The sequence below is a fragment of the Ranitomeya imitator genome, chromosome 1 (assembly GCF_032444005.1).
Source record: "Ranitomeya imitator isolate aRanImi1 chromosome 1, aRanImi1.pri, whole genome shotgun sequence".
In the NCBI taxonomy this organism is placed as follows: Eukaryota; Metazoa; Chordata; class Amphibia; order Anura; family Dendrobatidae; genus Ranitomeya; species Ranitomeya imitator.
The window spans coordinates 296,729,723-296,750,791 of record NC_091282.1 but is presented as its reverse complement, the minus strand read 5'-3'; the positions used below and the strand labels follow the sequence as shown (position 1 = coordinate 296,750,791).

At 47.5% G+C, this 21,069-nt stretch overlaps 1 protein-coding gene across 2 annotated transcripts in view; it reads right to left on the bottom strand.

Moving 5' to 3' along the window:
* Positions 1-19,123, bottom strand: part of LOC138669972 (splicing factor ESS-2 homolog) — an 89,079-nt gene extending 69,956 nt beyond the window's left edge. The window contains exon 1 of one of the 2 annotated variants that reach the window (XM_069756904.1): positions 18,512-19,123. In XM_069756904.1, coding sequence (XP_069613005.1) covers positions 18,512-18,590 — 79 coding nt within the window. In that variant the 5' untranslated portion in view covers positions 18,591-19,123. The remainder of the gene's footprint in view (positions 1-18,511) is intronic. The other variant, XM_069756895.1, reaches the window with a different exon arrangement.
* Between the last annotated feature and the right edge of the window lie 1,946 nt (positions 19,124-21,069).

Sequence of the window (21,069 nt, the reverse complement as noted above, 5' to 3'; positions counted from 1 at the left end):
AATGGAAAAAAGATACCACCCCGACAATCTCCCTCTGGTTCGCAAAGATGAATGAAGCGATGCTTAAGGAGGAACTCACCTCTATGAGCAATAATACCTATGAATGCTTCTACTAAACATGGTATTACTGACTGGAATTTAGATCACCAGCTGATTATCTGGCACTAATTGTAGATAGCTGTTCTGCAAAAACATTCCCCCTTTCGCTCTCATTCCTGCTCTCCCTACTTCCTTTTTTTGTAACTCTTCTGCTTGCTTTCTTTCTCCTGAATTTACTTATATGTTGCTGTTGGTTCACTTTGACTATTCTACTATATAATTGTCTAAGGGTCACTTCCGTCTTTCTGTCCTTCTGTCTGTCACGGATATTCATTGGTCGCGGCCTCTGTCTGTCATGGAAATCCAAGTCGCTGATTGGTCGTGGCTGTTTTGCCGCGACCAATCAGCGACAGGCACAGTCCGGAAGAAAATGGCAGCTCCTTCCTCCCCGCAGTCAGTGCCCACTCCGTACTGCCCTCCGGTCAGCGCTCACACAGGGTTAATGGCATCGTTGACAGCGGTGTAACGCACTCGGTTAACGCTGCTATTAACCCTGTGTGACCAACTTTTTACTATTCATGCGGCCTATGCAGCATGAATAGTAAAAAGATCTAATATTAAAAATAATAAAAAAAATCGTTATATGCTCACCGTCCGTCAGCCCCTCGGATCCACAACAGGCCTTTCCCGCTCGCGATGCTCCAGTAACCGGTCCATGCTGCGATCTCACGAGATGATGACGTAGCAGTCTCGCGAGACCGCGACGTCATCATCACGCGAGACCGCAATGCACTCTCAAGACCGGAGCGTGCGAGGACCATCAGTAACCGGCCGCTTTGATCAGGAGGCTCCGGAAGGCGAGTATGTAACTTTTTTATTTTAATTCTTTTTTTTTTTTGAACAGGGATATGGTGTATACTACGTGACTGGCCAATATACTACGTGACTGGACAGTATACTACGTGTCTGGGCAATATATACTACATGACTGGGCAATATACTACGTGGCCATGCATATTCTAGAATACCCGATGCGTTAGGGTACCGTCACACTATACGATTTACCAACGATCACGACCAGCGATACGACCTGGCCGTGATCGTTGGTAAGTCGTAGTGTGGTCGCTGGGGAGCTGTCACACAGACAGCTCTCCAGCGACCAACGATGCCGAGGTCCCCGGGTAACCAGGGTAAACATCGGGTTACTAAGCTCAGGATCGCGCTTAGTAACCCGATGTTTACCCTGGTTACCAGCGTAAAAAAACAAACAAACAGTACATACTTACATTCCGGTGTCTGTCCCTTGCCGTCTGCTTCCCGCACTCACTGACTGCCGGCCGTAAAGTGAAAGCACAGCACAGCGGTGACGTAACCGCTGTGCTCTGCCGGCAGTCAGTGAGTGCGGGAAGCAAACGGCAAGGGACCTGACGGACACCGAAATGTAAGTATGTACTGTTTTTTTTTGTTTTTTTTTTACATTTACGCTGGTAACCAGGGTAAACATCGGGTTACTAAGCGCGGCCCTGCGCTTAGTAACCCGATGTTTACCCTGGTTACAAGCGAACGCATCGCTAGATCGGTGTCACACACACCGATCTAGCGATGACAGCGGGAGATCCAGCGACGAAAGAATGTTCCAAACGATCTGCTACGACGTACGATTCTCAGCAGGATCCCTGATCGCTGCTGCGTGTCAGACACAGCGATATCGTATGGATATCGCTGGAACGTCACAAATCGTACCGTCGTAGCGATCAAAATGGCACTGTGTGACGGTACCCTTAGAATCGGGCCACCATCTAGTGAGACTATAATTAGGGAATTAATATTCTGCCTTCATTATACATTCAATGTTAAGGTTCTAGATTGTGTGCAGGATCTTTGGAATTGATAACACTGTACTTCCTAGTTATTACTATCTAATGAAGATTGTACTTTACTTCAGCACGGTTAGTGCCTTGTGGTTGTACCACTTGTTTCTTTTAGAAATCCACAAATAAAAATAAATTGTAAAAAAAAAAAAAAGTCCAACGCAACCCTGCATAAGCCGAAAACAAATTGAGGAAAAGCTCTGTATTCAGTCATCTTCCAATCCAAAACCTTGCTGAAATAAACCCTGCAGTAAGACCTACCAGCACCTTTATCACATTGGACTGACTGAGCATTACAGACGGTTCACAGACGCCGTCAGCATAATACTCAGCCAATCTAATTTGTTCAAACTTTATGCTCGACAGAATGCAATGTGAGCAAACTGTTCTGTAAATGCTGGATGCATGTACAATTTTTCAGCTCACTGCCCAGGTTTTTATATTCCTAATGATGGAGCAGATACCACTGTCAGCAGTCTCAAAAGCAAAATGATATTTCCTGCTCCCCTGTAATGGAAACAGCAGGAATAAAAAAAAATCGGATACATTTACTAATTTTTGTGATTTTTTTGGCCTCTAAACCGCAACAATCCTAAAACAATTAGTGATAAACACGCATGAGCGGGATGACAAACATAGTATTGCAAGAAGGTAAAGTCTAATATTCCAACTTTGGACAGAAATGAACAGTTAATGTCTTCAAGAGTGCAAGATGGCTAGTGTCGTGACAAACAGTAATTGGCTTTTTCTGTCTCCCTTCTAAAGTGGGTTCATTTTGCGCATTAAATCCTTAACATTTAAAAGACAATCTGCACACCACTTAAGGTACCGTCACACTAAACGATATCGCTAGCGATCCGTGACGTTGCAGCGTCCTGGCTAGCGATATTGTTGAGTTTGACAGGCAGCAGCGATCAGGATCCTGCTGTGCCATCGTTGGTCGGCGCGGAAAGTCCAGAACTTTATTTTGTCGCTGGATCACCCGCTGATATCGCTGAATCGGCGTGTGTGACGCCGATTCAGCGATGTCTTCACTGGTAACCAGGGTAAACATCGGGTTACTAAGCGCAGCCCTGCACTTAGTAACCCGATGTTTACCCTGGTTACCCGGGGGCTTCGGATCGTTGGTCGCTGGAGAGCTGTCTGTGTGACAGCTCTCCAGCGACCAAACAGCGACGCTGCAGCGATCAGCATCGTTGTCGGTATCGCTGCAGCGTCGCTAAATGTGACGGTACCTTTAGAAGCAGAAAATTCCTTTACCATGTGTAAAAAAAAAAAAGCACCTAAGAGGACTTGTTACTATTTCAGAATAAAATCTATTTATTATGGAGCATACAACACACGTATACTTCACATAAGACTAAATGAAAGATGTGAACAATCTATTTTTCCAATTTTCAGGGGGAGTTCGCCAATTGATTTTGCAATTTAGCATGTTAAACTGGTGACATCATAGAATAGCGGCTGCAGAGCTGAACACAATGTTTTTATTTTTTGAATTTCTCCTCTGTGTTATGGAGATATATTTGCTTGTAAAGGATATAATGTTTTCTGGAGAATGGGGCATGTACTTTTTCGCCTTTGTGATGTTGACCAATTATTTGCAGGAAGTGTCCTATAGGGGAAAAAGAAAATGTTCGTGGAGAAAGTCAGAAGCAAATGCCTTCTATTGTGAGAAGTAACAAGAAAACCATGATCTCAAGGAAGAGTAGGGGGAAAAAAACCTGTACTCAGACCACTTTGTAGAGTAAAGGTACCGTCACACTTAGCGACGCTGCAGCGATACCGACAACGATCCGGATCGCTGCAGCGTCGCTGTTTGGTCGCTGGAGAGCTGTCACACAGACCGCTCTCCAGCGACCAACGATGCCGGTAACCAGGGTAAACATCGGGTAACTAAGCGCAGGGCCGCGCTTAGTAACCCGATGTTTACCCTGGTTACCATCCTAAAGGTAAAAAAAACAAACACTACATACTTACCTACAGCCGTCTGTCCTCCAGCGCTGTGCTCTGCACTCCTCCTGTACTGGCTGTGTGAGCACAGCGGCCGGAAAGCAGAGCGGTGACGTCACCGCTCTGCTTTCCGGCTGACCGACGCTCACAGCCAGTACAGGAGGAGAGCAGAGCACAGCGCCGGGGACAGACAGCGTTAGGTAAGTATGTAGTGTTTGTTTTTTTTACTTTTAGGATGGTAACCAGGGTAAACATCGGGTTACTAAGCGCGGCCCTGCGCTTAGTTACCCGATGTTTACCCTGGTTACCAGTGAAGACATCGCTGAATCGGTGTCACACACACCGATTCAGCGATGTCTGCGGGGAGTCCAGCGACGAAATAAAGTTCTGGCCTTTCTTCCCCGACCAGCGACAGCACAGCAGGATCCTGATCGCTGCTGCCTGTCACACTGGACGATATCGCTAGCGAGGACGCTGCAACGTCACGGATCGCTAGCGATATCGTCTAGTGTGACGGTACCTTTAGGGTACGTGCCCACGGTCAGGAATAGTAGCGTATTGGACGCAGCGTATTTTCGCTGCGTTCTACATATGCGCTTGACTTTTAGAACTACGCAAATTTATTGCATCTGATGACAGTCTTTTCAGGGAAAAGTACGCAGAGGAGACAAGCGTCTCCTCTACAGAAATTAAAATGCTGCTCCTCCAAAATCCACACCGCAGGTCAGTTTATGCAGCATTAAAAAGCCCAGTCAGAATGGGATTCCCATCCACTGTGCTTGTAATGTAGAACGCAGAGCTTTGGATGCAGTAAAAATCCGCTGAATCCAAAACATTACTATATCTGACCATGGGAACACCGCCTAAAGCAGAGCGGAATGTGATTAAAAGCACTTATGGTATTTCAACTCAGGGCAATCAGTGTGAGATAAAGGGGAAATACAGCAAAGCAGCGTGATGGCAAACACATTCAGCTTTTCAATCATGGCAATCAGTGTGGGGGGAGAGAGAGCTGGGCGCAATTACAAAGACGAATGCAGCTCTACCATACAGTGCTGAGAGTTCAGCTGTGTCCCCATCCCCCCACACTGACTGCTGTGACATAAAAGATGAACTCTCACTAGGCTCTGCTCTCTACTACATAGTAGGTGCAAAGCTCAGTGCTATCATCACGTTACAGGTGAAGGAAGGTGTGTTCTAAGCTTTTCTATGGGGATATTTTTTCCCTGCATGACATCTCCTAATTATTAATTGACATCATGCAGGTGAAAAAAAAAAAAAGTACATCCCCAAATAAGGCTACTTTCACACTAGCGTCGTTTGCTGTCCGTCGCAATGCGTCGTTTTGGAGAAAAAACCGCATCCTGCAAAGTTGCCCGCAGGATGCGTTTTTTTCTCCATAGACTTGCATTAGCGACGCATTGCGACGTATGGCCACACGTCGCATCCGTCGTGCGACGGATGCGTCGTGTTTTGGCAGACCGTCGGCACAAAAAAACGTTCCATGTAACTTTTTTTTGTACGTCGCGTCCGCCATTTTCGACCGCGCATGCGCGGCCGAAACTCCGCCCCCTCCTCCCCGGACTGCAGAATGGGCAGCGGATGCGTTGAATATCGTAGTTAGTCACCGATAACGGTATTTCTCTGATCCCATGACGGCACCACGGAGAGAGAGGGATCCGCTCTCAGGGACAGGAAACCCACAGGTTAAAAAGGCGGGACCTCTCCTCCACCTCAGTTTGGTTTACAGAGCCTTAACAAGAGTTCAGCTGTAATCTAATTGGTTATTTACATGCACAGAAATCATTATATACATATGTATGTATTATCCTTTTTTTTTTTTTTCCTTTTTTTGACACCTCGTGACTAAATATTAGTAGTGTCCACACCCACACGTGACAAAGAGGGAATATAGGGTGCCGTCATGGGATCAGAGAAATACCGTTATCGGTGAGTAACTACGATATTCTCTTACCCCCATGACGGCACCACGGAGAGATTTCATAGAGTATATTTAGGGTGGGATTACTGCCTCCAGGACCCTTCTACCGAAGGTAAAAGTCTGAAGAGGAAGATAGGTCAAGTTGGTAGTGCTTGAAAAATGTAGAAGGTGAAGACCAAGTGGCTGCTCTACATATCTGGTCAATAGATGCTCCAGCTCGCTCTGCTTAAGAAGTTGCCACTGATCTGGTCGAGTGAGCCTTAATTGTGTCTGGAACCGCTTCCTCAGATGAGGTATATGACAGGGTGATGGCATCCCTTACCCATCTTGCCAACGTGGCTTTTGATGCTTTCTGCCCCTTGTTTGGCCCCTGAAAACAGACAAACAGAGCCCTTCCTTTCCTACACTCCCTCGTGGCTGATATATAATGGGTCAGACACCTTTTCTCATCTAGAGTGTGCAGTGTCCTTTGTTTTTCATATTTGGGATTTGGACAAAAGGATGGTAAGGATATTTCTTGGTTTCTATGAAATTTTGACGCCACTTTAGGAAGGTAGGCTGGATCGGTTTGGAGGACTACTCTGTCTTCTAATATCTAGGTTAAAGGTGGGTAGGCCGATAAAGCCTGTAAGTCACTGATCCTGCAGGCTGAGGTCAGTGCTACTAGCAGACAAGTTTTCAGGGAAATTATCTTTAGGGGTGCTTGCGATAAGGGTTCCAAAGGCGCTTTAGTTAGTGCTGAAAGCACCAGATTCAGATCCCAGGGAGGTAAAGTGTGATGTATGACGGGTCTAGATCTGGATGAAGCCCTAATGAACCTTTTTACCCAGTGGTTCCCTGCCAGGTCTTGGTTGTAAAGGGCCCCTAATGCCGCGATTTGGACTTTTAGGGTACTAGTTGCCAAGCCTTTTTCTAGCCCTTTTTGGAGGAATTCCAGAATCTCCTGAATTGGGATCTTTTCCGATAACCTGACACCAGAACTAGAGAGGAATTTTTTCCAGACTTTGCCATACGCCCTCGTAGTTACCGGCTTGCTACTGGCCAATAGTGTTGAAACTAGATTTGGAGAGAACCCCCTCCCAGTTAAAAGTTCCCTCTCAAATTCCATGCTGTCATGTGCAAATTTTTTATTTGTGGATGGTTTATTGGTCCCTGGTACAGGAGATTTGGAATATCTGGGAGAACCCAAGGCTCTGATATGGACATTAGACGCAGCAATGGGAACCACGTTCTTTTTGGCCAAAACGGGGCTATCATTATCACTCTTGCTCTGTCCTCCCTGATCTTTTTTTAGAACTAGTGGTACTAGAGCTAATGGAGGAAAGGCGTAAGCCAGTTGGAAATCCCAGGGAATTAGAAAGGCATCTAGGGTCACTGGATTCCCCCGTGGATCTATTGAGCAGAATGCCTGAGTTTTCCGGTTTTGACGGTTCGTGAACAGATCTATATCCGGGGCCCCCCAACGATCTACTATGAGATTGAATATGTCCTGGTTTAACTCCCGTTCCCCCTGTTTTAGTTGTGTTCTGCTTAAAAAAATCTGCCTTCTGATTTTCTGTCCCTTTGATGTGAAGGGCTATCAGGGAGAGCAGGTTGGCTTCTGCTAGTGATAGAATAGATTTCGTCACTTTCATCAGAGGTTGTGACCTTGTTCCCCCCTGATGATTCAAATATGCCACTACTACCCTGTTGTCCGTTAGAACTCTCACGTGATGGTAATGGAGGGAGGTTAGAAAGTGGTTGAGGGCATACTTTACGGCTAACAGCTCTTTCATATTTGAAGTGAGGAGTTTTTCTTCCCCTAACCATGGACCTTGAGCCACTTGACCTTTTAGGTGAGCTCCCCAACCCCATGGGCTTGCATCTGTGGTCAGGGTTATTGAAACTGGCCATACCCATGGTACCCCTTTTGTGAGATTGGCCGGGAATGTCCACCAAACTAAAGAAGCTATTGTTTGTGAAGATATTTTTAACTGCTTCTCTAAATCTCCCCTTGAACGGCATTCTGCTTCCAATATTTCCCACTGGAGTTCTCTGGAATGACCCTGAGCCCATTGGACCGCAGGAATGCAGGCTTTCTTTGACCCTAGTATGGACATGGCTTTCCTCAAAGTAACTACTGGGGAATGTCTTAAATTGTCCACTAGTTTTATCATGTTAGACACCTTCACTTCTGGAAGACGACATTCTTGTTTTATTGAATCTATTATTATCCCCAAATAGTGTTGTATCTGAGTTGGGATAATTCTGGATTTTTCCAGATTCAATAAACACCCCAGATTTGATAGGGCTGCCATTACTTTGTCTAGCTGCTGACTGCAATGGAGATGAGACCTGCCCATCACTAGGAGGTCGTCCAGATAAGGGACAATCAATACATCTTGCTCCCTTAAGGTACCGTCACACTAAGCGACGCTGCAGCGATACCGACAACGATGTCGATCGCTGCAGCGTCGCTGTTTGGTCGCTGGAGAGCTGTCACACAGACAGCTCTCCAGCGACCAACGATGCTGGTAACCAGGGTAAACATCGGGTTACTAAGCGCAGGGCCGCGCTTAGTAACCCGATGTTTACCCTGGTTACCATAGTAAAAGTAAAAAAAACAAACACTACATACTTACCTTCAGCTGTCTGTCCCCGGCGCTCTGCTTCCTGCACTGACTAAGCACAGCGGCCGGAAAGCAGAGCGGTACAGTGCAGGAAGCAGAGCGCCGGGGACAGACAGCTGAAGGTAAGTATGTAGTGTTTGCTTTTTTTACTTTTACGCTGGTAACCAGGGTAAACATCGGGTTACTAAGCGCGGCCCTGCGCTTAGTAACCCGATGTTTACCCTGGTTACCAGTGAAGACATCGCTGAATCGGCGTCACACACGCCGATTCAGCGATGTCTGCGGGGAGTCAGCGACGAAATAAAGTGCTGGACTTTCTGCAGCGACCAACGACATCAGAGCAGGATCCTGATCGCTGCTGCGTGTCAAACTGAACGATATCGCTAGCCAGGACGCTGCAACGTCACGGATCGCTAGCGATATCGTCCAGTGTGACGGTACCTTTATGTGGGCCATTACTTCTGCCATTAGTTTTGTAAATACCCTCGGGGCTATGGCAAGGCCGAATGGAAGCACTCTGTATTGGTAGTGTTTCAGCTCTCCATGCATCATCACTGCCACCCTGAGATATTTTTGAAAATCTGGATGGATCGGCACATGGTAGTATGCGTCTTTCAAGTTATGACAGTCATGAAACAAGACGGATGAAGGGTTCTGACACATGACTTTATTGTTTCCATTTTGAAACTTTCTGTCACTAGGTATTTGTTCAACTTCTTCAGGTTTATTATTACTCTGAAAGTCCTATCCGGCTTCGTCCGAAGAAAGAGAGGAGAGTAGAAACCTGTTGCTTCCTCTTGTGGGACTTCCTGGAGGACATTCTTTGTTAGGAGATTGTAAACTTCTTTCTGGATGCTCAGATGTTCGGTCTCGGACTTCCTTTGCGGTGTTATAACGAATTGATGGTGTGGCCTTGTATGAAATTTCAGCCTCAAACCCTTCTCTATTATGTTCAAAGTCCAGTTGCTCCCAGATATTTTTTCCCAGGCTTGGAGGAAGCATGTCAGTCTCTCTCCCACCTGGGGCACACCTTCATTGTGGCTGTTTTTTATTATCTGGTTTATTGAACATGAAGCCTCCCCTTCTAAATTTTTTATCTTCCCATCCATCTTTTTGATTTTTTGGGGGGCGCCTTTGCATAAACTTCCTCCCTCGAAAGGGCCGCCTATAGGATTGGTTGGGAAATCCTGGAAAAGCTTTTTTCTTATCTGCGGCTTTTTCGAGGATATTATCCAGGGTAGGCCCAAACAAAAATTCCCCTTCGCATGGTATGGAACAAAGTTTTGCTTTTGTTTGCAAGTCACCCGGCCAACTCTTTAGCCATAGTGCTCTCCTGGCCGCGTTTGAGAATAAGGCTGACCTTGCTGTCAGCCTCACTGAGTCTAGGGAAGCGTCTGCTAAATATGCCGCAGCTCCCCTCATGACTGATACGGAGTCCAATATAGACTCTCTTGCTGTTTTATTTTTCAATTGTGTTTCCAGAAGATCCAGCCAGACCATTAGAGCTCTGGCTGTGCATGTAGCGGCTATCCTGGGTTTTTAACCCTCCGCTAGTGGCTTCCCTTTCCCTTTCCTTTTAAAAATCTATCCGCCCTTTTATCCATAGGGTCCTTGAGGGTCCCCATATCCTCAAAGGGCAAAGCAAATTTTTTGGAAGCCTTTGCAATCGCGACATCCAATTTCGGTGCTTTTCCCCATGAGGCACAAGCTGGGTCATCAAACGGATATTTCCGTTTGGGGGTCAACAGGACTTTTTTTATCTGGCCTCTTCCATTTTTTTTTATTAGGGCCTGAATTTTTTCATTTAAAGGAAACACCCTATGTTTCTTTTGTACTAGGCCACTAAACATAAGGTCTTCAGCGTTTTTTTTAGCACGAGTGTCTGCCAGACCCATGGTTGTCCTAACCATTTTTACTAATGCATCTGTTTCTTCAATTGGAAAACAGTTGCAGCCGCCTTCTGAGGATGCGGAGGATGATGACGATGAAGATGCCGAACTCTCTGAGATATAATGTACACTATCTTCCTCGCTAGAGCTGTAATCTGGGGGTTTGTTTCTCTGTTTCCTCTTTTGGCTTTTTTACTCCTTTTAGAGCTTCTTCAACTTGGGATTTAATTAGATCTTTTAGCTCAGACGCAAATCTTGGGGTCTCTTCATTTATGGTGCTCTCTATACATAAGGCACAGAGCTTTGTTGCCCATGCAATTGGTAGATCTGCCGAGCAGGGCGGGCACACTGTTTTAATTTCGTCTGGCATTTCCTCTCCTAGGAAAACAATAAACCCCTATTTAAAACCTATACATTCACGGAGGTCACTTACCCTCCCAGCGTGAGGAAGATACCGGTTCTGGTCTTGGGGATGCCTCCTCCACTTGAACCGTTGTTTTCCTCCTGGATCCATTAGAGCCTCTGCTGTGCTGGGATCCTGAGCTGGGGTGCTGTGTGGGTTGATCCTGCTTTTGTTTTTTCTGCTGGTGACGGCGCTCCTGCGGGTCTTCTCCCAGCTGGGATTGCGGAGTATCCTCCACCGACTGCTCTTTTCCACTCATGGTGGCACGATTTGAGCAGCGGTGTTCAGTCCCTCCGCTGTTTTTATCTCCGGTGTGCGGCGCAAGGCAACATCCGGTCTACCCAGAGATACCCTGCGCCGCCCCGGAAGTGACCCCCGCGCCTGCGCAGAAAGATACCCCGGACTTCGAGGGACAGAGGCGGCCTCTGCCTCACCATGCCAGTGCCTCCCCTCGGTGACTGCCGTCACCTTCCTCCTGGGCTCCAGACCGGCGGTTTAACCCCAGGTAGCCGCCGCTACCTATTACTGGCCTTGCGAAAGAACAGAGGAGGAGGCAGACTTGATCCTCTTCACTGCCTCCTCCCCGCACATACCACACAGGACCCGCCGGCCCCAAACGTGCCTTTGGGGAGAACAAATACGACCGCGGCAGGGCCCCCCGCTGCCTGAACTCGGCCCAATGGTCCCCGGAATCCTGGTTGCAGTAAGCTGTGGGTTCCCCATCAGAGACAGGAAACCGAACTGAGGTGGAGGAGAGGTCCCGCCTTTTTAACCTGTGGGTTTCCTGTCCCTGAGGGCGGATCCATCTCTCTCCGTGGTGCCGTCATGGGGGTAAGAGAAAAACTGCATCCGCTGCCCACGTCGTGCAGTTAATTTCACAACGTCCGTCGGGCCGACGCATGGCGACGGCCCCGTACCGACGGAAGTGTGAAAGTAGCCTAAGACTCTCTGGTAATGCCCCTTTGCTTATAAATTATATCCTAAATTTTATGAGCTCCGATCTCTGCAACAAAGATAAGCCAAAAAAAAACCAACTATGTTTTGTTCAGATGTGCAGCCACTATTCCGTGATGTCGTCAGTTTAATATGCTTATACTGGTAAGGCTAGGTTCAGATTGCGTTAGTGCAATCCGTTTAGCGCCTAGCGCTAGCGGATTGCGCTAACGCAATGTTTTGTAAAGGGGTCGCGTTAAACGTCCCCGCTCTCGCAGATCTCCGATAGCGGGGAACGGACCCCGGGCGCGCCTCGGACGCTGCAAGCAGCGTCCGCGGCGCGCCACAAAACACCGGCACATCGCTAGCACGTGCCGAAAATGGCACGCGCTAGTGATGCGCGTCCCCATTGCTGTGAATGGGCGCGCTAACGGACGCGTTGCACAGCGTTAATTTCGCCGTGCAACGCTTTCCGTTAGCGTGGTCCCATTAACGCAATGGGAACCTAGCCTAACAGGTCCCCTTTAAAACCATTTCACGGCACCAAGAAAAATCATTAAAACACAGTAGATTCTTGTTCAAACTGTCCACAATCTGCTTTACTTCTTACACTGAAACATCTTAATGGGAGTCTATCACGCCCAAAATACATTTTAAATGGGCTGTAATGTGCTGTAGGATTTAGTCCGTCATCAAAGAAACATATGATGAGGCGTTGTTCACATCACCCAACTGCTACAGCAAGTGATAGGTCACAGCTGTCCTGTGACAAGACAACTGTGAAGTCATCACTTCTGAAGTTGGCACAAAGAGAAATGTGCTGGATCCATGGGTGCAACAGCAGACAAGTATGGCCCATGTGGCTATTATCAAAGAATCTAAACCAGGGGAATGGGGCAAGGTTGTAGTGAGCATTAACTATTCCTTTAACAAAATGGCTTTTTTAGTGCCACTTACTTAGGCATCAGGAAGAGAGCAGCAGTGATGACACCGCTTCAGTAGATGCCTGCATACTATTCTGAGGTCAAGCATATATGCACAATATCTGCTGGCAGAACACAAGTGCTGGATACAAAATTGAGAGGAACAGGAGAACCCTTTTAAAAAGCCCTCAGTTTCCAGTTAACCCCTTTATGACCTTAATGACCTGGCCGTTTTTTGCAATTCTGACCAGTGTCCCTTTATGAGCTAATAACTCAGGAACGCTTCAACGGATCGGAACGGTTCTGAGATTCTTTTTTCGTGACATATTGGTCTTCATGATAGTGGTAAATTTAGGTCAATAATTTTTGCGTTTATTTGTGAAAAAAATGGAAATTTGGCTAAAATTGAAAGTTTCGCAATTTTCAAATTTTGAATTTTTATTCTGTTAAACCAGAGAGTTATGTGACACAAAATAGTTAATAAATAACATTTCCCACATGTCTACTTTACATCAGCCCCCCCCCCGTGGAACTTATCTAGATGCATAGTGAGCACTTTGAACCCCCAGGTGCTTCACACTCAATTTTTTCATTTTCACATGGGCAACAGGATAAAATGGATCCTAATATTTATTGGGCAATTTCTCCTGAGTACACTGATACCTCACATGTGGGGGTAAACCACTGTTTGGGCACATGGCAGGGCTCGGAAGGGAAGAAGTGCCTTTTGACTTTTTGAATGAAAAATTAGCTCCAATCGTTAGCGGACACCATGTCGCGTTTGGAGAGCCCATGTGTGCCTAAACATTGGAGCTCCCCTACGTGACCCCATTTTGGAAACTAGACCCCCCAAGGAACTTATCTAGATGCATAGTAAGCACTTTGAACCCCATGGTGCTTCACAAATTGACCCGTAAAAATGAAAAAGCCCTTTTTTTTCTTTTTACAAAACATTTATTTTAGCCTCAATTTGTTCATTTCCACATGGGCAAAAGGATAAAATGGATCCTAATATTTATTGGGCAATTTCTCCTGAATACACTGATACCTCACATGTGGGGGTAAACCACTGTTTGGGCACACGGCAGGGCTCGGAAGGGAAGGAGTGCCATTTGACTTTTTGAATGAAAAATTAGCTCCAATCGTTAGCGGACACCATGTCGCGTTTGGAGAGCCCCTGTGTGCCTAAACATTGGAGCTCCCCCACAAGTGACCCCATTTTGGAAACTAGACCCCGCATGGAACTAATCTAGATGTGCGGTGACCACTTTAAACCTCCAAGTGCTTCACAGAAGTTTATAACGCAGAGCCGTGAAAATAAAAAATCATTTTTCTTTCCTCAAAAATTATGTTTTAGCAAGCAATTTTTTATTTTCACAAGGGTAACAGGAGAAATTGGACCCCAATAATTGTTGCGCAGTTTGTCCTGAGTATGCTGGTACCCCATATGTGGGGGTAAACCACTGTTTGGGCAAACGTTGGGGCTCGGAAGGGAGGGAGGACCATTTGACTTTTTGAATACAAGATTGGCTGGAATCAATGGTGGTGCCATGTTGCGTTTGGAGACCCCTGATGTGCCTAAACAGTGGAAACCCCTCAATTCTAACTCCAACACTAACCCCAACACACCCCTAACCCCAACTCTAGCCATAACCCTAATCACAACCCTAACCCCAACACACCCCTAACCACAACCCTAACCACAGCCTAATCTTAACCCTATTTCGAACCCTAGCCCTAATTCCAACCCTAACTCTAATTCCAACCCTAACCCTAAGGCTATGTGCCCACGTTGCGGATTCGTATGAGATTTTTCCGCACCATTTTTGAAAAATCTGCAGGTAAAAGGCACTGCGTTTTACCTGTGGATTTACCGCGGATTTCCAGTGTTTTTTGTGCGGATTTCACATGCGGATTCCTATTGAGGAACAGGTGTAAAACGCTGCAGAATCCACACAAAGAATTGACATGCTGCGCACAATACAACAGAGCGTTTCTGCGCGGTATTTTCCGCACCATGATCACAGCGGATTTGGTTTTCCATAGGTTTACATGGAACTGTAAACCTGATGGAAAACTGCTACAAATCAGCAGCAGCCAAATCCGCACCATGTGCACATAGCCTAATTCTAACCCTAATGCTAGCCCTAACCCTAGTGGAAAAAAATATATATTTTCTTTATTTTATTATTGTCCCTACCTATGTGGGTGATAAAGGGGGGGGGGTTATTTATTATTCTTTTTATTTTTATCGCTGTGATAGAACCTATCACAGCGATCAAAATGTACCTGTAACGAATCTGCCGGCTGGCAGAATCGGCGGGCGCACTGCGCCCGCCATTTTGGAAGTTGGCGGCGCCCATGGAGCACACAGACGGACACCGGGAGGGACACCGGAGGTCAGTAAGTATGAGGGGGGGGGGGGGGGGAAATCGGAGTACAGGGGGAGCGGACAGGAGGGCGGAGGACTGCAGATGACAGGACGGAGGGAAGGAGATCGGTGGCGCTAGAAGCGCTACATTCAGCGCAAAACGGCCGTCATTGATCTCTGCACACCCTTGTATTACATGCACACCCCCGAGCCGTGAAGATCCTGTTTTATCATGTTTGAATAAAGGAATCACATCACTCTAGGACTGGTGAGTGCTGCCGCATTTTTTCTGAGATACGATTTGTCTTAAGGTACCGTCACACTTAGCGACGCTGCAGCGATACCGACAACGATCCGGAATCGCTGCAGCGTCGCTGTTTGGTCGCTGGAGAGCTGTCACACAGACAGCTCTCCAGCGACCAACGATGCCGGTAACCAGGGTAAACATCGGGTAACTAAGCGCAGGGCCGCGCTTAGTAACCCGATGTTTACCCTGGTTACCTTCCTAAAAGTAAAAAAAACAAACAGTACATACTTACTTAATGCTATCTGTCCTCCAGCGCTGTGCTCTGCACTCCTCCTGTACTGTCTGTGTGAGCACAGCGGCCGGAAAGCAGAGCGGTGACGTCACCGCTCTGCTTTCCGGCTGACCGACGCTCACAGCCAGTACAGGAGGAGAGCAGAGCACAGCGCCGGGGACAGACAGCGGTAGGTAAGTATGTAGTGTTTGTTTTTTTTTACTTTTAGGATGGTAACCAGGGTAAACATCGGGTTACTAAGCGCGGCCCTGCGCTTAGTTACCCGATGTTTACCCTGGTTGCCAGTGAAGACATCGCTGAATCGGTGTCACACACGCCGATCCAGCGATGTCGACGGGAGATCCAGCGACGAAATAAAGTTCTGGACTTTCTTCCCCGACCAGCGACAGCACAGCAGGGGCCTGATCGCTGCTGCCTGTCACACTGGACGATATCGCTAGCGAGGACGCTGCAACGTCACGGATCGCTAGCGATATCGTCTAGTGTGACGGTACCTTTAGTTCTATTTTCCATGCGAGCACCCAAGGTCCGCAGCCAGGTTCTCCATTACACCAAGCACAGACTACAGTTGGCCCCGTGTTCCTGGGCTGTGCTGCTCAACATTTTTTCCTTTTTTGTTTATTTCTTGATAAGTAAATCTAATTGTTTACTGACCAATGATATGACCTAATATAATCCAGCCTCATGTACACAATTATTCACAGTGGGTGGAAACTTCTTTCCATAAAAAGCAAAACCTTGCTACAGCTCTCACAGCAGCCTACAATCAATTTTACGAAAAATGGATCAAAGCACATCATAAGACTCCTAAAATGTTCCACAACCAATGGCTCAAGAGCCACATGTGACTACTGTCTCTAATGGCATAATCATAGCACAACTCTGGTCACAGCCATATCATTGGCAGTTAGAGAGTCTAAAGGTACCTTCACACTGAACGATATCGCTAGCGATCTGTGACGTTGCAGCGTCCTGGCTAGCGATATCGTTGAGTTTGACAGGCAGCATCGATCAGGATCCTGCTGTGCCATCGTTGGTCGGAGCAGAAAGTCCAGAACTTTATTTCGTCACTGGATCTCCCGCAGACATCGCTGAATCGGCATGCATGACGCCGATTCAGCGATGTCTTCACTGGTAACCAGGGTAAACATCGGGTTACTAAGCGCGGCCCTGAGCTTAGTAACCCGATGCTTACCCTGGTTACCAGGGGACTTCGCATAGTTGGTCGCTGGAGAGTTGTCTGTGTGACAGCTCTCCAGCGACCACACAGCGACGCTGCAGCGATCGGCATCGTTGTCTAGATCGCTGCAGCGTCGCTAACTGTGGCGGTACCTTAAGTCACCATAATATGCAGGTCTACATAAGGAGGTGTGCTACAATCACAACTTATCACCGTACTGATGGCGAATAGAGGGTTTAGCATGTGCACTGTCACTCCACTCAAAGTCTATGGGGGTGATGGAAAAATTGGAGTGCTGTGTAATGACATTGTGCATGCTCCTACACCTAATTCACTGATCAGTGGGATTTCCAGAAAATTAGAAACTAAATCACCCATCCTGTGGATATGTGATAGATTGGGATTGTTGCACTACTGCCTTAAGTCCAGCATATGATGGCGGCACAGCAGTAGAAATAAAATCCGGCTTTAACCTTCTGCCACCACCCCTCAGCCACAAACATTATTGTGGGCCACTGTGCATTTAGTCAAAGACGCATTCGTACAGTCCAGCAGAATGTGGCACTGCCATAGAAACATCTAATCTGACAGCTCAGCAATATTGGGAACCCCCACGAGAAAGCTACTGTTCTGGAGATAATGCAGGACCAGCATCAGTAACTCACCCATTAGGGTATGTGCACACGATCAGGAATTGCGGCGGGTTTGATGCTACATATTTATGAAGCATCAAACCCGCCACGGCCAGATGTTACAGCAAGTGGATGGAACTTCTAGAAAGCCAATGTCCGCTATGTGTGCATGTGCGCCAGCGGATCACCCACGGAGACTGAGATGCAGCGCATCTTTCCAGAAGGGGGTTCTCATGTCCATTCTTCAGGAGCGCACCCCTCCTCAGCTTCCCGGGTAGACACTCCTGCATGCACGTTCTGACCAGTAACGTTAATCTGCTGGCCTGAATTGTGACCTATGGTTCACCTATATGAGCCAGTGATTTCTTGAAATCCCATCCACTATGCTGTTACATCTGGACGCTGCGCAAGTGCACAGCATCCAAATGGCAGCGGTTCCCGACCATGTGCACGTACCCTTAGAGTATAAAAAGTAAGAATCTCTCCATTCTTAATAACAAGGATTTTTTTTCAAGACGATCAAATTGCAACCTTAATAAGAATAAGGCTAGGTTCACATTGCGTTTGGGCGATCCGTTCAACGGATTCGTTACTAAGCGGCATTAACGCAATGTAACGGATCCGTTATCGAGCCCATAGACTTCCATTATCTTAAAGCATCCCAACATGTCAAAACCAGCATGCGTTAGCGATGGTCCGTTACTTTGTGACGCACCCTCGACCCTGGTCTACCGCGTTTTCGGGTACGATAGGTCTTAACGCACAGTGAACGGACGTGTTTGCTGTGCATAGATCTCTATGGCTAACGCATGCCAATGCAATGCTACCATGTGTTAGCGCGACTGAAGAAAAAGATTTTGTGCATCAGCGTTAGCGCAACGGATGGCACTAACGCCATGTGAGCCTAACCTTTTACATGCCACTGGTCATATGCTGGACACCATTCACACGCCTCCGCAGGGACGTGACATCCACAGCCAGTGATCGGCAGCAGCGGTACAGTGATGGGGCGCTGATCCTGGCCCTAGAACATGCCCCTTCACCTGTGGCAGCGCCGTGTGATAGCGGCTCAGCTGCCGGCAGGGGGCTCCGCATGAGGCGGTGACAGAGCGCGCCGGTGCCTGCTGCTGCCCGGTGTGAGGGCCCAACACACGGCCTGGCCGCCATCCCTCAGCCCGGGCCCAGTAGCACGGCCCCGGTCACACAGCGCCCCCACCGAGGACTCACCTGGCCGCAGCGGCTCGGTCAGGGTCAGCACAAGCAGGAAGAGGACAAGGAAGGTGCCGCTGTCCGGTTTGGGCACCATTTATCCTCCGTTCATCCTCCCGCCAGAGCAACGAAAACCGGACACTCGCCGCAGGAGGGGAGCGTAATGGGCGCCGGTCCCGGAGGTTATGCACCGTCACCACAACAGAGCGCTAATCCTTATGGAGGACACACGTCCCCTAATCCTTCTCGGTAACGGGTAATGCACCGCTGCTCAGATCTCCGGGAACAAGATGGCGGCCTCCGTCCCCTCACAACAAACAGAACACAACGCAGCCAATCACAGCGCTCCGGGGGCGGGCTCTACGGTGGGTCACGTGACTCCGGAACTCACCGGCGTGTGGGCGGGGCAGAGTCAGCGGCAGTGCGTGATTATCGCGAGTCACCTTGTAGTGTGTGGTAATGGAGCTAGAGGGGACGGTTAGTTATTGAGGAAATCTGGACTCCGGTGCTTGGTGCCGGTATGTGACTGCTGTCATGGCGGCGCACAACTATCAGCTCCAAAGTATCGGCCTGAGGTAAAGCAAGACCGGAAAATGGCGGCCCTATAACGGGAAGTCACCTCACGTTTCTAATGCAGTAATGTAGCACGAATTCTGTTTCCACGAAATACGCACGATACTGAAGTTGGATTCTTATTCGTCAGTTTCTTATTAGGCAATTTTTTCTTTTCTGTTTTTTTATAGGTTTAAAGGGAACCTGTCACCCCCAAAATTGAAGGTGAGGTAAGCCCACCAGCATCAGGGGCTTATCTACAGCATTCTGTAATGCTGTAGATAAGCCCCCGATGTAACCTGAAAGATGAGAAAAAGAGGTTAGATTATACTCCCCTAGGGGCGGTCCCGGCGCGGTCCAGTCCGATAGGCGTCCCGGTCTGGGGCCTCCCATCCTCTTACGATGACGTCCTCTTGCCGCGGCTCCGGCGCAGGCGTACTTTATCTGCCCTGTTTAGGGCAGAGCAAAGTACTGCAGTGCGCAGGGAAAGGTCAGAGGCCCGGCGCCTGCGCACAGCAGTAATTTGCTCTGCCCTCAACAGGGCAGATAAAGTACGCCTGCGCCGGAGCCGCAGCGTGAAGACCAGAAGAGGACGTCATCGTATGAAGATAGGATGCCTCGGACTGGACCACGACGCCCACTGGATCGGACCACCCCCCCAGGTGAGTGTAATGTAACTTGTTTTTCTCTTCTTTCAGGATATATCGGGGGCTTATCTACAGCATTACAGAATGCTTTAGATAAGCCCCTGATGCTGGTGAGCTTAGCTCACCTTCGATTTTGGGGGTGACCGGTTCCCTTTAACAACAAAAAATAAACATCACAATTATAACGTACAATGAAGCAAGGTGTCCTGATGTGAATACACTTCAAAACCGCCACAAAAATCATAAAACTGGCACAATAATGGGCACCAAAGGGCGTTAAAAGGGGTTAAATGACTTTGGGCCAATGATCTCGCACAAAGAATACACAGTCATTAAGCCCTGTACCTGTATCAAACCCAGGTCCTTACAGCCTGGCCCAAATGGGTTCTGCTCATCAGAATTGGCATCAAAGTGAGCAAGCAGCCAATATTCACAGATTTGGATAAGTGAATTTTTTAAAGGGTTAAATAACTTTGGGCCACTGAATCCACACCACCATTACATATATAGTGATGCCACGCATCAAACCCCGGTGCCTCCAGCCTGGCCCGAATGGATTCTGGGCATCAGAACTGGCATCAAAGTGGGCAAGAAGCCCATGTTCACAGGTTGTGTGAGATCAGTGGCCCAAAGTTATTTAACCCTTTAAAAACATCAATTACTTATTCAAATGGCTAAAATCAACTGTCTGCCCACTTTGATGCCAGTTCTGACGTCCAGTAACCATTTGGGCCAGGCTGGAGGGACCTGAATTTGATGTGGGGCTCCCTGTTCTATGTGTCCGCAGTGTGACATCAGTGGCCCAAAGTCATTAAACTCTTTAATTAACGCCCTTTGATGCCCATTTTGGTGCCAGTTGTATGATTTTTGTAGCTGTTTTTAAGTATTCACATCAGGCTCCTCACTGCATTATACGTTGTTATTATTATGATGCCTATTTTTTGTTGTTAAACCTATAAAAAACAAAAGAAAAAATAGCTGAATAAGAAACCAATTTCATCTTAAAATACATAGACACAGCAAAGCTGCCCAAAAGAAAGTGATTTCCTTGGCAACCAGTCACCACACCACTTTGATTTTCTAAACCACTGTTCAAATAAAAGCTGCGCTGTGATTGGTTGCTATGGGAAACAGTTTTTTCTTTTAGACGGTTGTGATAAGTGAGCCCCATTATTCCAACAAACATGATGGAAGAAAGACGTGACTAAGCCGCCCGGATCCCGACCAGTGCTCGGGTATTCTGCCACAGACAGGAGGCCCATTCCTTATTGCTTTCACACATTTTTTCCAAGTTTTTCTTATTTTTAGGCTTTTTTTAATGTCATGTGCCAAAGTATTTTTGTAACTTTGTTTTCTGCTTGTTCGTCACTCGCCATT